The 24,357-nt window shown below is 37.7% G+C and overlaps 2 protein-coding genes across 3 annotated transcripts; one reads left to right on the plus strand and one right to left on the minus strand.

The window, feature by feature from the left end:
* The first annotated feature begins 803 nt into the window (after positions 1–803).
* Positions 804–2,607, plus strand: LOC107909451 (uncharacterized). 2 transcript variants are annotated; one of them, XM_016836965.2, is made up of 3 exons: positions 804–1,106; positions 1,208–1,851; positions 1,931–2,607. In XM_016836965.2, the coding sequence occupies exons 1-3, from the start codon at positions 1,025–1,027 to the stop codon at positions 2,462–2,464; spliced, it is 1,260 nt and encodes a 419-aa protein (XP_016692454.1). In that variant the 5' UTR covers positions 804–1,024; the 3' UTR covers positions 2,465–2,607. The 2 variants fall into 2 exon arrangements, with proteins under 2 accessions (XP_016692454.1, XP_016692455.1); XM_016836966.2 differs by having other exon boundaries at positions 806–1,106; positions 1,211–1,851.
* On the minus strand, positions 2,584–24,200 carry LOC107909450 (transformation/transcription domain-associated protein). The gene is made up of 35 exons (XM_016836964.2): positions 23,803–24,200; positions 22,974–23,695; positions 22,349–22,474; positions 22,179–22,264; positions 20,722–20,830; positions 20,504–20,599; positions 20,327–20,389; positions 20,180–20,239; positions 19,276–19,344; positions 18,503–18,584; positions 18,266–18,318; positions 17,751–17,849; positions 16,444–17,676; positions 15,238–16,239; positions 14,828–15,163; positions 14,368–14,626; positions 14,056–14,278; positions 13,569–13,959; positions 12,833–12,982; positions 12,500–12,721; positions 12,150–12,371; positions 11,223–11,876; positions 10,359–10,619; positions 9,925–10,272; positions 9,019–9,431; positions 8,506–8,935; positions 6,605–7,903; positions 5,961–6,221; positions 5,592–5,882; positions 5,072–5,491; positions 4,452–4,883; positions 3,942–4,220; positions 3,221–3,772; positions 2,934–3,143; positions 2,584–2,839 (listed from the first exon to the last, which is right to left on the minus strand). The coding sequence occupies exons 1-35, from the start codon at positions 23,858–23,860 to the stop codon at positions 2,720–2,722; spliced, it is 11,631 nt and encodes a 3,876-aa protein (XP_016692453.1). The 5' UTR covers positions 23,861–24,200; the 3' UTR covers positions 2,584–2,719.
* Between the last annotated feature and the right edge of the window lie 157 nt (positions 24,201–24,357).

Raw genomic sequence — 24,357 nt, forward strand, 5'->3', positions numbered from 1 at the left:
TTGGATAATTCAAAAATTGCAGATACACAATCCACTGCCATTCCTAACTATAATATTTTTTTCTCTTTAATCAAAGTTTACCCAATGTCACTAAACTATTTATAAATTTACATTTTGATTATTTTAATTTCATAAAATTACAAAATGGTCACTAAACTATTTGAAAGTTTCCATTTAAGTCACTGAACTATTCAAAAGTTTTTTATTCAAGCCATTGAGCTGTTAAGTTTTTTTTTTAAGTCCGACTAGTAAGCTCCAAGTGACGATCGGTACAATGGATCAGTATCTATTAACGAGTATTAAAACATACGTTAGATCCAAGTCGCACTGACGATCAATGTCGGAGATCGAGAATAAAGTTGTTTGGATTTTCGTTCACAAATCCATGATATTTAAAATTGTTTCACGAAAAAAATACTAAAATATAGAAGAGAAAGGAAATGAGAGCTTTCAATTGGTGAACAGAGAATGCCATACAACAGTGTTTTTAATAGCCTGATGACTTAAATAAGAACTTTCGAATAATTCACTGTCCATTTTGTAACTTTTTAAAGTTGAATGACTAAAACACGAACCTACTAATTTAGTGACATTGGATGTAGTTTATCCGATATTGTTATAAAATTTGGATAGGGAAAGATACTAGTTTCAAATAGAAGCCCAATTTTCATGCCCTAATATGCATAAATCAGCCCACATACAAATGAGATGATCCTACCCATTATCAAATTATAGGCACCTTATACCCTCCAACGGCTAGTTTCTTTTTTTTTTAAATATAGGATCCAACGGTCGGATTTCGTATTTACCGTTTAAATTTCAATATAAGGTGCCCTCCAATTCTTCGGCTTTTCAGAAAAGCATCATATTTTTCATTCCCTGTTCGGAGATTTTCTTTTTCCATTGATTTCATTAAAAAGTTTCAAGTTTGAAAAGCTTCCCTCCGTCATCGAAAAGAAGGCTGTCTTCAGGCAACAAAAGTCTGATTTCCCGGCAACTTTCTCGACTCACTGATCGGTTTTCAATGGAGACACCTTGTTCATCTACAAGAAGAGTCACCAGGTCACAGACTTTGGCTGCTTTGAACAACAGTATCTCTGTTGCCAGTGAGTCGATTTTTTCACCTTTTTAAAATACCAATGATTTATGAAAAACTCGGTTTGATCATTTTTATCTCTTTTCTTTCGTTGTTCTTGATTTTTTTTAGAAGAATCTGAGAAGAAGAGTGTGTTGCAAACAAGAAATGGAAAGGAGAAACAAGAAGAAAGGTCTGCCCTTATTGATATAACGAATGATTCTCCTATTGTTGGGCTTGCGATGGGGACGCCATCGTCAAATACATCTAAGCAATGGAGACCCAAGAAAATGATGATGATGACTCCTGGTTCTGGTGAGGCATTACTAAGGGGTCAGGTCAAGACTCTGTTCCAAAAAGACGAAGAATCGGAGAAGAAGAGTATCTTGAAAACAAGAAATGAAAAGCAGCAGCAACAAGAAAGGTCTGCCCTTATCGATGTAAGGAACGATTCGCCTATCATCGGGCTTGCGATGGGGACACCATTGTCTGAAACATCTAAGCAATGGAGAGCCAATAAAATGATGAAGATGATGACCCCTGGTTCTGGTGAGGCATTACTAAGGAGTCAAGTCAAGACTCTGTTGCAAAAGGTCGAAGAAGAAGAACCTGAGGTTTCGAATGTTCCGTCAGGGAGCTGTCATTTTCTTCGGGGTCAAAGCTGTGTGGTTTCTCCAATGGGACTTGTAGCTCCTACTCCTGCAAATACACCACAAGTTGAAGGCTCAATAGTGATGGCTCTTCCTGTTGTTGAGGAAAATTTGAGGATTTCTGAGGTAAACTTTAAAACCTAATTTACCCTCTTTTTTTTATTCTAAAGTTGGAATTGAATATGATTGAAAATGCTGATTATAGGTGGTGAGTATCATCTTTGATGGAGTAGGTGTTGAATCAGAGAAAAGTGAGATAACAAGGTCTTTGCTGGTAGAGTTTTCTGAGAAATCGGAAACCTCGGAGGATTCATCAGAATGTTGTTACTCTATGGTGACCCATGAATGTAGTGCAGGTAAAGAGAAGGTATCATCATCATCATCATCCATTGATGATGATAATTCATCTGTTTGGTCAATCCAAGTAAATGCAAGCACCCATGATGAAGATGAGGAAACAACTATTGAAGAAATGGGAGATGATTACCATGAAGATGCAGAAGAAATGGGTGATGATGATGATGGATTGGTTGATGAGCTTTGTGAAGGTTTAAGCAAGATGAGCATGGAAGAGATGTTTCAAGGAAAACACACTAGATTTGTATACAACAGTGATGAAAAGATTGAAGAAGAGTGTGCAGAGAAGGAGGATTCATCCGATATCATACGACTCAAGGGATTGCCAACACCGAAAGGAAAGCACCTGCGGTTTCCTCTAGATGAGGTTGACGATGATTGATAACTATCTCGGTGTAGAGGTGGGGATGTTGGGATTCATTTTGTTGTCATCCCAATTTGTTTGTTCTTTCTGGAAAAAGAAAAGATCACGAACGAAGTGATTGAATAAATAAAAATTGATGCAACGCAAAAATTCCTCGGAAATTGAACTAATTAATTTTTACAAATATAGATTCTTTGTTTCTAGTTCTAAGTTTCTAAAACAGAAAGGATGTACATTTTACTCCCAAAACAGAAAGAATGTACTTGCATCAATTCAAAACCACGGATGCCAAGTTGGATCCATCATGCATAAATTTCTAGGTAGTAAGGCGGCATCGACTAACTCAGTAACACCCCTCTGCACCGACTGCGGTGGGTCCATTACATTCTCCTCCTGAATGAACCAAGAAATAATGCAGTTTTTTTAAAGCCAGATGATGAGAAAACATATGAAGAGAATTAATTGAAGAATGTGTAAAAAATTTTACCTCTTCAGAAAAGCACTGTGGTGCTATTCCGCTAATCCGGCCGATAACATTCTCCACATTGGTAGTAATCTTGTGCTTGAAGTCTGTAGGGTTCATACTACCCCCTCCGGCAGCAGGGGCAAGGGGCATCCCAAGTGGTCTTCTCCAAGACCATGAAAGCAACTCATCACGGAAAAACATGGCTAGCTGATACCACAAATGCTGAGTTTGCTGCAAATTTAATGAACATGATGGTCAATAGGGTTATTTTCTTGATTAGTTTAGACACAAATGCTCAGAAAACTTACTTTGGGCGAGACAACAGCCTGCGCTGCAGCACACATTGCAGATACAATAAGGCCTTCCACACCAAAATGAGAGAAGAATGCTTGCATGTTCCTTGTCAGACGGAAAGGCACCGGCTCACTGAATTCAATCATTCCATTCACATCATATGCAGGATGAAAATCTGTTTGGAATATTTTCCCCGTGTTTTTTGCAAATAATATCTTATTTGGAGACCTTCCACCGATTTGTAGCATGAAAGACATGAAACTTGACAGAGCTAACTGGATAGCAAATTGCTTCTTAAAAGCCCACATATGATTGCCACTGGGCAGGGTCTTGTACATATACTGGGAAAAGATACCATCTGCTACAAGACTCTTCGTTATATCGTTATAAGCTTGGAGGCGGAGATCTACAACAGCTTCAGGTGAAATTTGTCCTGATATGGCTTGGTTTAACTGCTCCTTGAAATAGGTAATAGGAAGATCCGGCTCTCGATCATTCCTTGCACAGTGGTTCTCATATACCTCTAGAAATGTGTTGTACATCAAATCATCTTCGACCATGCGCACCTGTTAAAAGAACCAACTATTCTTATACCTGGTAGGAATATTAAAGGAATAGCACAATCGGCTAACAGCCGAGCAGGTTATTCAAAGCTACATAAAAATACCAATATGATATCTACTGAACTATAAAAGAATCAATGAATTAGAGATTTTAACAGGCAGGACTAATAACCTGTGACCAAACAGGAATTATAATGGGAGTGTGGATGCATATATGACGACGCCTAGATTCCTTGTGTTTATCAAACATTTGGTTCATTACACGGAAGAGCTGCAATATCCTCTCATCACTTCTAGCATTAGGCGTCAAAGATGTCTGGACTATAAAATGCCGTTGAGAACCATCAGAGCCAATGAGTGTCAAGCGGCGAAAACTGCTTCCATGCCTTCGAACAATAGGTACATCAGCTCCAACCCGGTCTAACTTAACTGTGTGGTCTGGTGCAATTTCCTAGTGGTCCAGAGATAAATTATTTTAATTAGAACAAGGACAAAATTGATTGAAAAATTGCATGTCAATTTTTGTGCTTACGCTGCATTATTTTGAAAAATTCAGGGAACTTCGATAATATAGATTGCATTCAAATAGTTCGGAGAACTACAAGGGCTATCTCTGGCCAATTTGCCGTCTTATACAACAGAAGAGGACAGTAACTAATATACAAGCACTGGTTTTTTTTACCTGATCACTGAAATACTGCCCCGGAATCTCCACGTCAACCATGTGGAAGTCACGCAAAACCTTGCTTTCCTCCTCCAACTTCAGGACACCTGGAAACCTGTCCTCAACATTGCTCTGGAGTATATTTTTCCAGTGTTTTAGTCGCTCGGTCAATTCAGAAAGAGTGGCTGGAAAAGTAGTTGTACTTTCTGGATCTAGATCACGCTCAAAATCCTGCTTGTAGTCCCTAACAAAATCTACATGCTTGTTAACAGCATCTGCAGAGAAGCAAGCCCGGCAAACACCAGAGAGCTCCTTCTTAAGAGACTGAGGAACTTCTGCTGTAGTAGCAGTTGGGTACTTGTAACAGCGGTGCAGCAGTGCATTAACCACTGCCAGAAGCCTCTCCTCAGGCAGAGTAACAAACCTTGAACCGATTTCTGTTAAGAGAACCTGCAGAAAGGCAAAACCTTTGATTTACATTATTCAATTGACATTTACAGAATGGTGCAGGAAATAGAGCAAACATAATAGTTAAAACCTCAAGGTCTGTCTATATAATATAAATGGCCAATCATTTTTCATAATGCATGTGAAACAATCATGAAACCAAATGCTCCTTTCCTTCAATCAATTCTCACCTCAAGTTCACCAGCCAAATTAGCATGCTTGCTTCTTAGGGTCTCCATTATATCCTTAGCAGCATCAAAAGCACTGGCAGCAGAAGCAACCAAACCTAATGAACCATTACGCCTCATAGCAGACTGGCCACTATCACTGATGCTTGAAGAACTTTGTTGCATAGGTTGGTCATTCCCCGTCTGCACACTGTTCTCCGTTACATTGGATCGCTCTGGGTCTTGCCCATGAGAGTTACTGCCATCATGAGACCCAATTCCACTACCAGACTGAGTTACTTGATTAACCTGATTGTCTGGTGGTAAATTGCCTCCACTATTCTGTTGCATTCTTTGCTGAGCCATGGTCATTCTGCCGAGTTCTGATTTATTTGCAACATCACGGCGCTCAAGCAAATATGTTCGGAGCCAGTAATATAGAGCCTGGAATTTTAAATGGAAAGAAGTCAAGAAAAAAGTGGAAGGGAATATGTAACATACAGATAATATGCTTATTGTGTCGATCAGAAAAATGAACATTTACCTGCGGATAAACAGTAGCAATTTTAAGAAGCACAAGTTTGCAATGAGGTGCTTCCGTCCTTTGCAATGAAAGTAAGAGCTGTGGAATCCAAGAAAGCCAGACCCAGTGGGGAATTTGGTCCAAATACTTATCAAATGATCTCCCGACGGGTTCACTGGGAGTATCAAAGCTAAGAAGAAATAGCACACGAGCTAGATGGCTTCTCGAATTAGAAACACCAAATTTAATTCCTTGAAGAAAGCAGCTAACAGCATATTCTAACCAAATCTCATCATGACCATCTTTATAAGCCTATAAGTGAAACAAAAAGTCAGTGCTATCTATAGTTAAATATTGAAATCTATATCACTGAAGTATAGACAGTAATACCATGTCACAATAATTTCCCCAGCTTATCCACCCTTTGGGCAGGTTTTTGAAAAGGGAGATGGCATTGGAGTATGCAAGATTAGCCCCTTCAGAGTCATTTAACTTTAATAAGAAGTCCCCTTTAATGCGAAAAATTTCTGCCTGGTGTTTCACAGGAAAATATTCAAGATTAGTGCTGTTGATCAAATTAAGGCCACTAGTAAGTTCTCCCTTCATTTCAAGATATGCCTTTGCCTGTTCTGTAATCTTAACAAAGGCCTCCTGCATTTATTCAAAAGAAAAAAAAAACAGTAAGAAAGTTTCAACTAACAGCATCTCCTTCATCTTCTTAAAAAGGAAAAAATCAGTTAGTTTAACAAAAACCAGAATGACTAGATGAAAAATAGCAATACAATGCTCAGCAGTTGGCAAACTATTAGCTTATGCTCATTGGATACAGAGACTAATCAAAATCGTAAAAGTAAGATAAAAAAAATCAATTTTGAATGGCTTCAAGAAAATGTAAGATCCTTTAATACAGTAGTGGCTAATATAAAGAAGACAAACTACAAACTACTACAATTTTAGTACCTAAATAAGACCAAGAAAAGATGTAAAGTCAATTGATGTGGAAACATGTTCATTAATATCATGACATTTAGTACCTGGACTTCCATGGTTGAATGGCCATACATCTTTTCAAGTATTGTTACACATACGTCATAAAGGCCTTGCTTACGAGCAATACGAGCAAGCTTATTAACATTCCATGCCTTATCGCGGAAACCAAGATGATGCAGTTGTGGGTTTGTCGTGCTAAACTCTTTGAATGCATCTATAACAGCATTATACATTTCATTCCTCCACTGAAGTAAATCATACCAGACAGACATATTATCCCAATCATTTGGAGTTCTTAGTCTCCAAGTCTCAAGAATGTCCTTGAGATCAGCATAAAGATTTCCATGCACACCAACCACAGAATTGCCAGAAAGTTTGCTCCCATTGGCAATGTCCACAAGAATTCCGGCAGATTCTTGAACTTCAACTAATTGCTGAAACTGCTGCAGAAGAGGAACCCTAGCATGCACCGACATTTCAGGCAATTGCCACCATTGTTCTAAAGCAAGATCAACACCCTTTCCAATTATGTTTTCTGCATCCCCTACACCATTTGTATTTTTATCATGGAGGGCAAAAAAGGCTTGAATAAGACGAAGTTTTGGAGTCTCTTCTACTTGAGCTTTAGGGATTACGTAGTCCTTCATATAGACCCAGTCAGGTAACTTCCAAAGGCTATCAAGCAGAATCTCATAATTTTCAATATTCTTTCCAAATTCCACCAACGCATCCCACTGGCTAAGTTGACTGGCACAGGAAAGCCATTGCTCTTCCCAAAGACACATTTCAGCTTTAGGTACAGTGTTGTTATATGTGCCTTGAGTTGCCTTAACCATTGCTTGGTAAAAGAGGCTTTGCGCACGCTGCCAGTAACCATGCTGAACTAGTGAAAGCCCAGCTTTGGTTTCTGCAGTGATTGACCTTTTCTTCCATAATCCACACCTCATATCTTCTTCATTGAGCAAACGGTAAAGCTCAGCCAGAGACTCTGAACACTTTGTCTCATTCATAAATAACATGACATGACTTTCCAGGAGAGCTAGTGCAATATGCCATGCATTATATGTTTTTCCTATATATTTAATGAGTTCGCTGGGCATTCTAGGCTGAGGGTGGCTCAGTTGAAGCCCTTCCAATAGAGCTTGCACAACATTTGGTCTGCTGGCTTGCTGCTTTTTATGATAATCTTTTGATAGGAGACTTATCATTGGTTTAGCTAGAGCGACCTGTTCTTCTTTGAGTAAGGTAACCCATACTATAGGAAAAACCAACACCCATAAATGATAAGCAACATTTGAATCTGTATGAGCAAGCTCCCTCAAGGGAATAACAAGATCAGCAACCTAGATGAGAGGAAAGTGGTCAACATAAATGGGATAATTTATATATAAAGAGAAACTGCAGATTGTTCAGCTTTATGCAACTGCAGTATTTAACCAGTACCAAGGGCAGGAATCTAACACAAACAGAAGGAATAGACAACACACTAACAAGGATATGATATTTATTAATAGACAGTTGTTTTTAACAATTTTTCAAAGGGACATGAGCCTTAAAGAAAACAGCTAAATTACTGTATGCCTGTCAATATCTCAAGGATCCAAGAACATTAATGCCTCGTTTGGTTACTAATATAATAACATGAAAAAGAAAAGCTTAATTATTACATATGTATTACACTAGTTAGACATAAAATAAAGAACATTTAGTACAAATTTAAACTTGAAATTAGAAAAATGCGTAAAAATTCTTGTAGAAAATAAGACCTCTTCAAAATATGTGAAAATTTTTCATTCTCTTTGCTAAAATTGAGTCATGGGAGTGGCTAAATATTACCAGTTAAATTAGTTTATTGCTAGTTCATATGCTAAAACATGCATAAAAAATAATACTCCTACCAAATATAGCATAAAGGAATAAATTAGAGAAAAAGAGTATTAAGAACCTGAAGCTTGCTCATTTCATTCAGAAATTGTGCATGTTTAACAACAAGGCTATCAAGGGTCAAAGGAGCTTCCTCAGAACCCTCTGGAACTTCAGCGACCTGATGCTGCATTCCAGAATTATCTGAAACAGAACCAGGAGCGACAACTGGCAGAACCCTTGCAGAATTAGGAGCAAGTGTAATAGGTTTATCCTCAACTAACACTGCTAAAAGGAGATCAAGACCCTGCTTGAGCCAGAAGACATCGCTTAAAGCTTCCCAGTCCTGTATTTGGATGATAAACTGCAACCTATTGAACAAAGTCTTGCTAAGCGACTCATGATACAGGGAGAAGAATTTCATTCGAACTTCAGGATCTTTTGCGCGGAGACCAAGCATGTACTGCCTTTCCACCTTCTGAAACACCTCTTGACGTAAAGCTGCTGGATATCTGAAATTGAATCAAATTATACGATTAAATTCTAAGCAAAATATGAAACATGTACCTAACTGAAGAATATACAAGCTAATTACTTGTTTGAATCGGAACAAATGCCATAAAGAAGGTGTAGATATTTTCTGTCCCACTCTTGCAAGGCACTGGCCTGGAAATTTTGCTTATCAACCTGTGAAAGCTTCTGGAGGAATGAAACAATATCCTTAGGAGTGAGAAAAGCGTTAGAGGTGCCTATCATGCCTTGCTTGTTGAAGTCATCTTCAATCCAACCTTTTATCACATCAAGGATACAGAGAAGCACAGTAGCATCAGTTCCCTTCTCCAAAAGCAAAGCATTCAAAATTTGAGTTACAGATCTCTTGCATTCTGGCACAAGCATGACCCTTTCACTAATAAGTTTCAACACAGACTTTAGGTTGGAGATGACTGCTCCAACATCATCACTCTGACGAGATGAAGTGACAGAAGAATCAGGCTCTGTTCGCTGGCCCTAAATATAAAAGATATCTCAGTCAACTAATCAAGCAAATGGGTTTAAGAGTATAAGTTCTTGAGCAAACAAGATGTCAAAAGAAAATTAAAACGTAGAGTATGTGATTGGTAATTCATGCAAATGAAACAAAGGGATAAAATATTTCTAAAGTTGGCATGATACCAGAAGCAAATCAAGCACAAATACTGCTGGCACATGAAAATCGAAGTAAAATCCATTGAAGAAAAACATACATTATAGAAATATGTAAGGACATGACAAAGTCAAACTTCAAATTAACATTAGTCATGCCCACTAGTTTCATTTAACGTTTATTTATTATCAGCAGCAGAAAAAGAAAGCTGGGAGTGAACCAGTAAATTTGAACCCAAAAGAAATCAAACTGCAAAACCACACATGCATGCATAGGTTGTGAGTATTTCTAAACCCGTGCATGCTGTGTCTATCTGTAATTAGATAAAACTTAAAATGAAACTAGGAAATGACATACTTGTCTCATGTGGGAGCCACCTGTTGATCCCATATCACGGGCAAGCCGTTGAAGGATGCGGACCAAGATGAATGGATCAATGAAGTTCTTTTGCAGCTTTATCAATGTATCGATGACAAGGAGTACAAAGCTAATTGAATTAGCAGAGTTATCTTCACCAGAAGCCTGAGGAGCTGTAACAGTAGCAATGTGCTTCTGAATCAGTTCATCCACCTTCTGATACAAAAGCTTTACATCTGGTGGTGTATTACCCGCATCCAGAGGAAAAGCAACGAACACCATTTTCAACAAGGAGCACAGTGACTTTCCAGCATCTAACATTTTGTACTTGAAACAAGGTTCAAGAATCTGACAGTGATGTAGCAGCAATGTCAATGACAAGGTTAGAAAATGCCTGTATCTCAAAGGAATGAGCATATAGAGCAGGAATATACCTGGGAGATCTGATTGATATTGTTTCTGATGAACAACTGTGGCTGTTTCTCCAAAATTTTATTCATGACATCCAAGCCTTGAGAAAGAGCCGTCGAAGGGTCTTTGGACTGAGATGGCTGAACGCTGCTCAGTAGCTTTTCCAAATAATTGAACTTGACATTGGCAGTTGGCCACACTTCCAAAGCTTGTGAAAGCAATTCTAAAGCTTGTTTGTACATAGCACTAGCTTCTTTTTCCTTAGGATCAATTACTAAAGCAACCTATTCCAGACCAAATTCGTAATGTTTATTAAGATAATGTTAAGTAAATTCATGTGTAATGAACTAAACAAATCACAATTTTCAGATGGATAAAAGATATGTTGCAATATATATATCAAGCAAATAAAAAGAAAAGATGAATAGCAATCTTGGCAACGAGACCAAAATTGATGCCATTTTGCTAAATTCAGCTTGGACTAGAACCATATAAGCATATGACAAGCAAAGTTTTACACATCACCAAATTTTGATGGATGTCAAATTCTTCTTTCCAGATTCCTGGCACATTTAGACATTTATTTGGTAAATATATATTCTTGAAGAACATTTGTGAAACTAATTTTCAATCAGAAGATGGATTCAAACCTCGACAGTTAATTTAAATTATAATTTAACCTGAGGTACATGTGAAGCTAAAATGGTTATCCGCACATGGAAGAAACCAATGAACAGTACTTATCGGACCAAACAACTTATTATTTCCAGGAAGCAGAAACCAGAAAAAATTTGAGGGGCCCATCAAGAAGCTTTGAAATCCAAACTTCCAAGTATCATAGAGAGAATAAGCTGAAGATAAAAGCACATATTAAAAGAAAGCCTCACTCGTATAAGAAAATTGATAATCATCTCTTCCATAGCAGCATTTGGCTTAAATTCTTCATCTGGTTGTCCAGCAGATCCCGGGGTTTCTATGTTGGGAATTGATGAAGCAGCACCAGGTGACATGACACAGAAGGGTTGAAGACCAGGTTCAACTTTAACCCTTTTGCTAGGATCTTCAGGGAATGTAGAACTCTCAACTGGACGCTTAGGATCAGAACTAGTAGAAGCCGAATTGAACCCATCACCAATCTGACCGGGGACATCACTTTCACTAGCAACTTTCATTTCCTTTTGCCGCTTTCTTTCCCAACCAACCACCAATCCAGCAAGTTCAATAGCGAGACGCCTGTTTTCAGCCGTAGTGTTATATGGCAACCCGAGACGACTGAGAGAATTCACCATCTGAGGCACAAATTGTGCTCTGCAACTATAGAATAGATCTGAATGGCGGGCAATGAGCTGGAAAATGTGAATCAAATTAGGAATTGAATGACCTTCCTCAACCAAGATCTTCTTGGTGTATCTTATCCAGATTGGCATGCGAGATTCCCCGAGAGGTAACCTTCTCGGTAGGGCTGGCATTAGAATATCAAGGGCCTGCTTGACCAGCATTTTATTCTCTGGCTGGCAAGTTCTAAGGAGTGCAACAAAAACCTACATTTTAAGTCCATATCAGAATATTTTCGTAAATGCTAATTTAATAAAGAAAAAAAAAGGTCCAGTATGATAAACAATAGTGATGTACGTGACCTTAAACTTGCAAGTATTCTGTGGATGTCATGTAAAATAACTACATGTTACAATTTATTTGACAGCATTAGCAGTTCGGTGATTATGTAAAAAAGAAAGAAATAGAACTCAAGCACCAAAAGAAGTCAGGTTAGTACTTCATACTCTAATCCAGTACACTGCACTACAAACAAGTACCTGAAGAATAATTTTTTCTGGGGCTTGATAGGCCTCCAAGAAGTGACAAACATTCACAAACGCCCATTGCTTACTGGCGCTATCTTCACGTTTGAGATGATTCCAGCCAAATTTGATTAGTTCTTTTCTGTGATGAACAAGGTCACTCTGGAGATATTTAAGAAGCAAAGTGGCAAGCTGCAGAAGTTCTATCCTCAAAGGCTCATCATATTCAGCAGAAACCTTGAATAGAGAAGTAGAATGTGTTAAAATTAAAAGGGGGGGGGGACCAATAATCATATTGATTATGAAAAAGGAAATTGCTAAACAGGGATTATTAATTAAATAAAAACATAGGTGCGAAGGACCACCTCTTCTGGAGGGTCCAGAAGCTTGTCAACAATTGTTTTAATAATACCAGGATCAACAACATCCCAACTTTGGCCATTCTGGAAAGCATGAGCAAGCATCGGAAGAATGAGCATTTGCATCACAACCACCAAATGATCATGACCAAGTTGTTTTGATTGGAAAAGGTTCAAAAAGTGCGACATAAGTGCTCTCTTCATGTTGGGTGGGTAACCTTCGGCAACCTGAAATCAAGGAAAGCCACTTACGACATCATCAAAAACACAACCAAGAAAACTTAACATACGAAGATAGTGCCAAACTATAAAAGCATATTCAAAAAGTTAATTAGATACCTCAATAATGTAGAACTCCTTCAAAAAAGTATAATCAATGCGACTATGAAACAAGAAGATCGAAAGGATATCAAAGAGAACATTAACTTCGTTTTTGTCATGTCGTAAATAATTCAAGAAGCACTTGATAAGCCATTTGCTTTCTTTCACCTGCATTTAAGAAATTACTATTATCAAATAAAGATCAAGTGCCACATACGCATTGGCACCCACAGAAAATGCAGATCTTTCCAAGAAAAATCACAAAAATTTGTAGTAAGCCATAATTTAAAACACCTCAGCCAATAACAATGTCCGAACAATAAAAAGATCCATGATCCATGCCAAATACAAGCTGACAGATTCCTTCTTCAGGGGTCAAAATGAAGTGTTTAAGAAAGCTTAAAATTGTATTTGTGAGTGCCTAAGGATATAGGATTAACCTCAAAAATAAAATGTAAGTGTCAATGGACCAAAGACAAGCATGGTATAAAGCTGTGGCCAATTTTTTAAACACATAGAAGTGAAAAAAATGTCTCTGGAATGGTTTTTGAGATAAAAAAGTACTACAACATAGCACTTGCCACTTAACATACATAAAGCTAAAATAGAAGCACACATTTAACGCTAGAATAATCAATAAAAGAATAAAAATTTACGCATAGAAGGAGAATGAACATGTCCAGAAATTATTTGTCAATCTTTCCAAGTAACATGAAGAGTCATATGCTTGTGTCTATGGTGAAATTGGACTTACTTGCACAAGGTTCAACTCCTGTTCATTCTGTAGACGAGATATTCTTGCAGGCGACTTCCAAACAAGTACCAGTGTATCAAAAACAAGACGATTACTTTGAAGCCAGCCAGGTATCAACTTTACCAACGTTTTAATTAGCGCAAGCCCCTGAAAATAAGCATCTAAAGTTGCAGTAGAGGTTACTGGTGGTAAATTAGAACTATCAACCTGAGAAGTCCCAAGCCCTTCGTCACCCACTAACGCAGCAGCTGGAGTTGAAGACCCAGAAGTCATTGCTGCTTCAGATTTGCTTAAAAATTCAGGAAACGCACTAGCGAGTATCTTCTGGGGTGACTTTGCAAGTTCATCTCTCAAAGGTTGACCAGCATCTGAACGTATTATGTACATAAATCTGGAATGTATACCATAAAATGGAGCAAGGAAAACAGTTACTGAACTACCATGAGTGGATTGATATTAACAGCAAAAACAAGAATCATAACCTTACCGTCTGAAGTATTTTGGCTCACTTAAACGAGCAAGAAAGTAATCAACAGCAAGAGTTGCATATCTATTTAAGAATTTGGTAAGTGGAAGGCGATATGGACTGTTGATCTCACTGTATACTTGGCCAGGAGGAAGAGCCCCCTCCAAATCAATTGTCAACGTAACAAGTTCGTCAAGAAACTTTGACGCAGCATGAGGAAGCAAATGAAAAAGTTCAATGATAGCTGCATAAACAAGATAAATAATTTTATACATGCAAAGTGTATAAATAAGTTTCATTTCATCCTAGTAGAAAAATTTTAAAATCTATTACCTGCAGCAATTTTTGGCTCTTCACCAGCCTTCCATGATTTCTGACTCTGAGCAAGTTTTTCAGGTTCCAACCATTTCTTAAGGTGCTCCAACAACTTTCCACCCAAAGTGACATTAAACCAATTAGATAAAAGTTCAAGCAGGCGTGCCAGACCTTGCAGAAGAGGCATGCTGAGATTCTTGGTGTGTGCTAAATTGACAAGGATAGGCCTCAGGCTGCTCTGTAGAAGCTCTTTGGGCATCCTCTGTTGATTAATAACCTGAACAGAGATGACAAGGAGAAATAGTTACTGACTAAAATAACAACCAAGCACCTGAAGTTTGTGTAAACTGTAGTGCATGTACCCCCCAGTTCAAAAAGGCAAAATTGAATTGCATTCCCCCAAACCATTTAAAAATAAATAAAAGAAATAGCAACCCAAGTTATCAACAGACAACTATACCATAGAAGTTTGGCATACCTGTCGTAAACCCTCCTTAGCAACAGCAACAATTTCTGGAGTTCTACAGGTCAAAGACTTGAAAAACATGGCAATGATCTTTGCACGTAATTCTGAATGGTTAGGAGTTTTGAAATCAGCCCATGCCATTGTGGTACAAAGTAGCTCAATGCAAGCTGTTCGAAGCTTATTTAATGATGTGGCCACTTTTGGGTTCATGAACTTTACCACCCAAACGGTTTCATCAGCCTCAGCTATTTGCAGAGCCTCTTGGAGGAAATTAATCAATTCTGGTGTCAACTTGAGAAGAGGGGGCCTTAAGGCCAAGCAGAAATTCAAAGCCGTAACCGTTCCAACCTATAAGCCACTCAAAAAGTTAGAAAGAGGAAACATTCAAAGAAGATATTCACAAGATTATACACCATGGTTACCTGCTGATCAACAGTCTTAGCTCGAAGTGGTCGCATTATAAGAGGCTGAAGCATTGATTGATGCAAAGGCTCAAGAAGCTCAGATACCTCACTGCCAGTCCTACTGGCTAAAAGTGCCAAACAAGACTGCACATTCTTTCTAACAATAATAGATGCATTTGGATTGAACAATTCTGAAGCAAGGAAATCAACCACTCCTAGAAAGCTTTGCCTACGTGGTTCATTGTTTGCTTCATCAACATTATTTACTACTCGAAGAACCTGCGTAAGAACCTGACTTGTCTCTTCCTGCTCTTTGCTAGAATAAACAGGCAACCTTTTAAGAACATATACCAGACCCCGAACAACTCTAACTTGAAAAAGGCACAGAGTCTCAACAGTGACCTTTCCGACTAAAGCACCAAGGCCCATAACACCTCCCATTTGTGCTTGCCATGTACTTCCATAGCAACAATGCAGCAGCCGAGGCAGAAGTTGCTCAAAAACTGGGATCTGAACACTTGGAGGTGGAGAGTATACAGGATTCATTGAGGGGCTAGAAACAATCATAGGAGTACTTGGGCCTCCTCTGGACATCAGCATGTTGGCATGTTTTGAACGAGCAAGAAACAGGAGTGTTTCAGCAAACACATTTAAAGCACTAAGAGCAGCTTTTGCATGAAGCCTGTTTTCATCTGCTAGCACATCAACTAAAGCATCCAAAAAGATTAAGGGGTCCAGCTCTTTCAGATTAGAAGAACTGCTAGTTTTTGACCTGGAACTAGTATTTACATTTGATGAAAGCATTGGACCACTGAGAGAAGAAGATGCGGTTGAAGTATTCATTGATGACTGATCAATATGAAATATCATAGCAAAATGACGGCAAATGTTGACAACGAAATCGTCCTTGGGGTCACTCAGATCTGGTTCTGCACTGGCAGAAATGATGGTCATTAACAGAATCTTGAAAACCGACTTCTCAGCCAAAAGCTGGGTCTTTGTCTTTACACCCAAGTCACTCTGCAGAAGGATATTCATATCAATTGCTATTTCGAATAGGACAATAGTTTAAATGATAAACATAATAATAGCACTTCCTGAAACAGCTCTCCAAAAATCTTGGAAAAAGATGTAACACCCAAGAATGCATGAGATAAAACTAGTAGGAATAGCAGTGATATGCAGCTGCATTAAAAGGGAATAGCATAATTTCTTGAGTCTAACCTTTGCATCTGTCGTCTCAGACCTGCGCCAAGACAAGTCAACACTTGAACCCAAAGAAGATAATAAGTGCTTTGGTGTATAACCTTCATCTGAAGCATTACCTGGCAGGTTAAGCTGGGATGATAAGCAAACACGAAGGAATTTTAAAGCCTGCTTTCTGTAGAAAGAATCCATGCCATCATCTTTGTGCATAATAGCAGCTACAGCTAGATTTATGCATCGGTCTAATGGAACTAAAAATGGGGTTGAGGGCTCAAATGTAAGAATCAGGCGAAGCCCATGCTCTGGGTTTTCCTTGCACTCAAGTGCTAGAGGCTCTTTGAGAAAACGTCTATTACGACCACCTAATTTGCCAAGGAGTTGCAATGCTTTCCCACCCCAAGGATATGGTGCAGGCCTCAAATGAGACCATAGAGCTAAAATCACATCTGACATCACATTAGCCATACTGGGCTCCAGGAAATCTGGATTTAAACTGTCAACCCAAAACTCAAGAGTTTTTAAACCTAAGCTTACAAGGTCATCACTTCCTTTAAGACACAATACAAGAGATTTCATTAGCCGGGGAAGGTGAGGTAACAAGGAGCTTAGGCGTGCAGGCAACGTTAAGCAAAGCTCCAACAAAAGGTCCCTCATGTCTTCAGCAGTTGGACCTTCAAGCATTGTCAGGAGCATATTTAAGCAAGGTTGCAGCATAGGAATTAAGTCTCGCAATAGGAGCTCAATTTTGCATCCAGCAAGTGCTTTAAACATTGTCCGTAGAAGTTGCAGATAGCCAAGAGGCTTCTCGACTTCAGTAGCATTTTTCATGCAAACTTCCATGATTACAGGCACATGAGGCTGCAAAATACGTTCAAAATCTGCAGGTGCTTTTGCTACAGCCCCAAATATAAATCTAAAGAGATGCAAAACCAGTTTGGCTGGAGGGGTATCCGGATGCTTCAAAGAATCAAGTTTGCTGCTTACAAGAAAATTAACCAAAACATCTGCAAATGGACGGTAAACCTTGGGAGTTTGCAGAAGAGTAGAAAATATATGAACCAGTTGATTGTTAGAAATCATGCATTCAAAAAGCTCTGGCATACACAACGAGAACATGTCCATAAGATCCCGTGCCTCCATAATTGCCAGAATTTGAGAAAATAGTTGAAGCATTTCCCTCTCCTCATCTTTCTCCTTGAAGAGTGCTAAGCAGTGTACACCACTTTTTAAAACAGCAGAAGCTTTCCAGACCTGCCAAAATCAAAACCAGAAGATTTAGTCATGCCTAGAAGCCCACCCTAGATCTAATCATCTTAGTATTATACCTCATCTTCTCTTAATCCTTTGAACGCTTGAGGAGCTGGCAAGTTGGAAGTTGGTGAGACAAGAACTTGTTGGTGTGTTCCATGAGTAGAAGACGAACCCTAAATAGTAGAAAATAATGACATGAGATAATACAATTCAACTTTGTGAAGTGGTGTTATCCCACATCTATTAAGCATCGGGTTCCTGTGGTCTTATATTAAAGTTGCACCTTTGGCCTATTACCAATTGGTTTTAAGTTGAATGCTTAACGTGGAATAAAAGCCCAGATGCATTTTGTTGTTCCTGCCTAACCCCATGTGAGGTTGACAATCCCCAGTGATGCTATCCATGTGTAGGCCATTGTTGAGCTACAATGTGAGGGTGTTATCCCACATCCATTAAATAAAGGGTTTCCTGTGGTCTTATATTATAGTTGGCCCCTCCACCTATTCTCAATCGGTTTTAAGATGAAAGCTTAACAAACTTTTCAGGAAAATGAGGAATAAAAAAGAAAAAGAACAGGAGAAAATAAAACCTGTGATCGAGGCAAATGCGAGTGAGTTATACTCCATATGATGGTCTTCATTCCTATGAATGCATCCAGCCAAGGATTAGAGGGTATTTCCATTTTTTTTTCTTTTGGATGGGAATCAGGGCATGTTAAGAATAAAAATAAGAGAAGATATATACTAGCAGAGTAGCATCATATCCTCTAGGAACATAACAAAATAACCTTCTAACACTATATGAAAAATTAAACGAGATAACCTACCCACAACCAAGGTCTTAATTAGATTCTTACAGTCACTCACTTCCTTAGAATGCTCCACTGGCACTTGCAAATTCAGAACTGCCTGCAAGCATCAGATACATCAAAATCGGACATGGTGTAGTAAATTAAAAGGTGCAATAAGATTTCAATTTCTAAATAATGTCAAGAAAATTTAGTCTGACGCAAGACATCCTAGAAAGTTTGGAGACATTCTCACAAAATAGAAGTTCGAAGCTAGATGCTAGACCAAAGTCATTTTGCAATATCAAACAGGCTATAACTTACAAAATTCATTTGCTGGACAGATTACTGTCGGTACATGAATCTAGTTTCACATTCTCTTAGGAACATCTGACCCCTGAACTTTTTTTGGGGGGGGGGGGGGAATACTAAATGTAGAACTACAGCTCATGATTTATTATAGGCCTAACCTTCAAATCTTGACTTATATAGTTGGTTAATAGAAAGAACATCGAATTCTCTAGCCTGAGTTCCTTAGCTACAGCATAGAATATTCAATTCAAACAGTAGCCCAGAGGCAAACATCCAAACATATATAACAGTGATAGTTATACAGGCCCTACATTTACCAATTCATGATAAAAGGAAGTCTACATTCATATCATGCGGAAAAGTGAAATAAATACATTGAGAACAAGACCTACTTGATTATCAACAAAATAACAGATACGTGTAGAGCCTCAGTCAGCAACTGAATAATAGAGTAATAGACTAGAGCAACTAAAATAAATACAAATAATTATTGAAAAAACCTGAACAGGAAGCTCAAGCTTTGACCTCAGTGTAGGACGATCTTTTCCCTCTTCACCCTCCTTCAACAACTATGAATAGACAACAGAAATACATTAATATAGCACATAGTCCTAAAAGAAGTTTTAAAAAGAATCCAGAGGGAAAGCCAAAAATGAAGTTGATCCCACGACATGATCCACGATCGTCTTTTGAGAAACAAAAATTATAGAAATTTTGGAAAAGCCAAATAGGGTCAATCAATCATTCGGAAATACAAGTTGAACAAAGAATAATATCTTAAGATAGTAAGATAAGAGATAGATGCATAAAGGCCTTTATCCAAATACATAAACAAGCATGTAATGGTCCATCTTAATTTAATGCAGTCTGAAAAACAGAATGTTATCCTAACATGTCCCGTGTCCTTGTAAATTATTCTTATACAAGAGGATAAGAAAGCGAATTGATTTGAGCAAATAAAATTAAACGTTATAGCTCAGAAAAATGTCATAGCCCATCAGCTAAAACTGAGTCCTTTTGCCAACTTTCCAAAGCTTCATGGGGCGCAAGAAAAAAATATGGCACTTATTAGACTACAAAGTCATAGCACACTTTTCCTTTCAGATGGTTTAGGGCACAGAAGATTCAAATTACAAACCTCCTCTTTCATTGCTTAAGCACGTAACAAGCCACATTTAAAGAACCCAGATGAGAAAATCAGAACCACAAGACAAACTGTTAGAAAGTGAAAACCATGCACATGAACATTTACAGTCAGACAGCTATCAGTAGCTAGTTAACCCAAAGATGTAAAGAAGTTTCCTAGGACATCATAGCAAAGGCACTAAAACAAAAATGATCAGTTACAGGAACAATTTTTCTAGATTAAAGCTGGGTACTATAAAGTTCAATAATCATACTTACCTGGGGAATTGTATGCTTGAAAGTACTAAATTTCCCGACAAAAGCATCCAAAATACGCCCCTGAAGAAAAACAAGGATGCAAGAGAAAAACCCATCAAATCAATCAATTCAAGCAAAGCTACCAGAAATCTTACATCAAACACATACCAACAAAACCCGTGCTTCATCCATTGTTGGCTGGTCGACCCCCTTCTCGAAAATTGGTTCCACCTAAATTTCAAAAGGAAATTCGGTGGCATAGTCAGCAGCAAACATGAGATGATCTCACCACATCAGAAATAAGACACAAAGAAAATATAGTAGTAATAGAGTTAGGTAAGGCACCAAATTTAACATCAGACGAGCACAAGTTGTATGAATGCCAAGTGACAATGAAGCATCATGCATATTTTTTGAGAACAAGTAAATGATTCGTGACAACTGCAGCAACAAATAAAGTTTATCAGCATCAGAACAAAAAGTCAACTTGGTCCATGACAATCTTTAAACCTATAACAAGAGGAAGGGGAGAGAAAGATAAAACCCTGATCTGATATCCATACCTGTGAGAGGGAGAGGTCCCCTCTGACATGATGAACAATCTCTGCCAGCAGACTATATGCTAATGGCCTCAAAGTCTCAAAACAAGCACGTCCAGTTCCAACTAGGACCCTGAAGTAAAATAGAAGGAAGATATCAAATGCAAGGGTCTGCAGTAACTTGAATTTGATACACAGGTCAGAGCAAAAAATATTTTAGCTATGCAATTTTTGTGCAAATTTATAAATTGATATCAGTGCTAAAGTTGAACAACCAAACGCTCCAGCCAAGTTGGTAAATCACACATGCTTAAAGGCAAAAGAAATACTAAATAACATAAGATACATCCTAGGAACTGTTATTTCTAGCCAAGCATTCCAGACATAGGGGTGAGTTCAGTTCAATTGGGTCTTTTGGATTTTTTGAACCACCCATGATAATTCAGTTTGATTCTCAGTTTTTCCATACCAATTTTGGATTTTGGTTTTTTGGACTTATTTTGACAAAATGAGCTTTGTTTTATAGATTTTGGACATTATGTGGTAATGTGTCAAAGTCCTTTTCATAAATATTTCTAAAAAAAAAATCAAGTAAATGCAACATAATCCATGACTCTTAAATGGCATTTTTTGAGGAAAAAATTATATAAAATTTTTTAGTTATTTTCTATTTTAAATATAAAATATTTATTTTTACATCATAAAAAATTTAAATTAATTATAAATAAAAAATAGAATTCAGTTTGATTTAGGTAACTGCAGTTTTCTAACTTGCATTTCATAAACTATCCACACCTCGGTTCAGGTTGGTTTTTGGTTTCTCTGTTTTTCTTGCTCAACCCTAACCTAACAGAAGACTTATCCATCAAAGTTCCAAACAAAGCTTTAAGGAAGTTACTAAAAGGTCCACCCAATCACACAGTCAAGCTAAATTTTAGGGTCCAAGATGATCAATAGATTAAGGTACAGGGTCCTCCCGGAATTTTGGGACTAAGAGACAAAATTTGTTACTGGAACAAATTTGTCCTTCAAATATATAAAAGATACAAGAAAGAAAGATCCTTCTTTTAGCCTTCAAGCTCTGCTGGAAATGATAATTGACAACTACTAAAGATTGTATTGTGTTAGTAAAATATGTTGAATCATCCAAGGATTTCTGGAACTGATATCACCACAAGGCAGTTCTTTGAATATAAAGTTTTAATTTGCCACTGGTTTATTCTGAGTTACATAAAACATGCTTGAATTTCCACTAATTTGATTCCAAAATCATTGTTGAGGTTGAAATCTGCTTAATTGTTCTTTTCCACTTGCGGATTTAATTGTTTATCATATAACATAACGTCAAAAACATAGAGAATTGAGACTATCCCTTGATCTCTCACTTAACACAATAAGTTTGACAATATAAGATCTTTATCATAGTTCAATGATTCATCTTGATGTAACAATATAGATAAGGGGGGGAACAAAACCTTTACCTCTCTTCCAATAGCGTGTCGATCAAAGGAAATAAACCCCTCTTGAAATCTGTGCCCAAAACATGTTTCAAGGCTACCAACAACTCCTGCATTCAACACAATATGCATCAAAACTAAAAGCAGAAGAACCAAAATTTAAAAAAGGAGATTAGAATTCAGACACAACTCACCTTTCTAATGGATACAGAGTCAGAACATGTAACAAGTAAATTCACAATGCTTTTACATATGCTTTCTTCATGTGGTCTTATATAATCAGCAAAGCTCTTCAAGAGATATGTTAAAAAGGAAACTGTCTGCGATAGAGGAGAGAAAAAATCACGAAAGAAATAGAGTACATGCAGTGAGAAATTAAAGTGCTTCATAATACTAAAACTAAAGAGGTTACTTTTCCGATTTCTCTCAAGTGAAAAGATCTAATACAAGCAAAAATGAAATTTTGAGAGGATGTGCACAAGAAAAGTATTCTAACATGTTTCCAGCCCAGTGAGTTCCAAGGATCAGTCCTTTAAAGGATTCTGAAAAGGCTACAGCCTTTTACATCCTTAAGCAAAACAGCGTGAAAATTTCAGTTTTCAATTCAGTTATCTTCATAAAACTGATATGATTCAAGGAAAAACTCAAAACAAAAGCACTTCAGAAACATATCATGCATATTCTTAGGCATGCAAAGATTCAAGCAACCCAATCATGCTCTTCAAGAGCATTTCCTAGAATAAGTTGTACAGTAAAAATCATTTTATTATGCAGCAAAACAACAAGTAAATGGAGAGCATGAAAGAACGAATCACACACCTTAACCTGTGCACCTTTTAACTCGATGAAATGAGTCTTCAAATGGGGAGGAACCCTTTCAGGTCCCGGAACCGATATTGCCGCAACCATCAATGGTAACAAATGAGGAATATTAGTTTGTACTAGACGGCTATACAATTGAAACAGAAACATAACTACAAGTGGACTCTCTGTAACTATCTTGAATGACCGCCCACTGGGATTCATCTGCCAATTCCCAACATATCCACTCGAAGTAATCCCTTGATCCACAGAAGAAGTATCCATAGGCTTCACATCTACTTCCATTCCCACAGCAGCATTATCAAAGAAATGGCTAACAGTCAACCTAAAGTTCTGATAAATCTTGCAAACAAAATCCAAAAAAGGTTGAACCTCATTTTCTAAAGTAGGCCTAAAGTTCCTAAGAAGATCAAAGATAATCCGAATACAAATTAACCCATTTTCTTCATTATCATTAGTTAACACTTGCATGGCTAATTTTAACAAGTCTTGCACAAATGGTCTAAGAACTTCACTATGAGGAAGCCTATTGAGAATTTCCACCACAACATTCCGCACTTTATGCTCATGATTGTCACTATATTGAGGCCTCGTAACCTGTAAGAGAACCACCGAGAAAGCACGGAAGTAACATTTGAGGAAATTTAAGTACTCAGCTGTGTGAGCTATCTCTAAACTGTCCCTAACCTCCATTACCATTTGTAACCTCGTTTGAATTGCTGTTTTTTTTTTCAAAAACAAAAACAAAAAATCAAAAATCACAACAAAAATAGTATATCATTCCATCAATTTAATGAAAAAGAGTAAGAAAGAGTAAAGGGTATACGTAGGTCAGGTTCCACGAGGTGACGAGAGTGTTGCTCGAAATTCTGAATGGGACTCATTGTTGTAGACAAAGAAAAAAACAAAAACCCCAAGCTTTTTTTTCAAGCTTTAGGGTTTTTCCCACTGTTACACTTTCTTTTTACTTCTTGTTTCTTGAACCTCTTTTCTTCTTCACAACTGCAAAATTTGTGAAAAGCTTTTAACTCTGAATTTGTAACTCTTGCACGGCTTTAAATATAACTATTTTTGGTTCGAAATTAGGTTTTCGGAATTGAAAATTAATTTCAGAAAGAAAAAAAACCCAGAGAGAAAAAAACTGCAGTTCGTGATGTAATTTACTGGTCACGTTCCCTCTCTTTTCTCTAGTGAGCTCATGGCGGTCGAGGATTCGCTGAAAGTTGAGTAATCCCTTGACTGTAAATTAATGGATTTATAGGCCTAATTGTGTTGACTGATGCGGAGGATCCGTTTTATCGTATCCGAGAGTAATGGGCTTCAATTGTTGGACCTATGATCTAGGGATTAGCCTAGCACCATGGGTCCGGCCAGATTTAAG

Source organism: Gossypium hirsutum, chromosome D03 (genome assembly GCF_007990345.1).
Source record: "Gossypium hirsutum isolate 1008001.06 chromosome D03, Gossypium_hirsutum_v2.1, whole genome shotgun sequence".
NCBI lineage: Eukaryota > Viridiplantae > Streptophyta > Magnoliopsida > Malvales > Malvaceae > Gossypium > Gossypium hirsutum.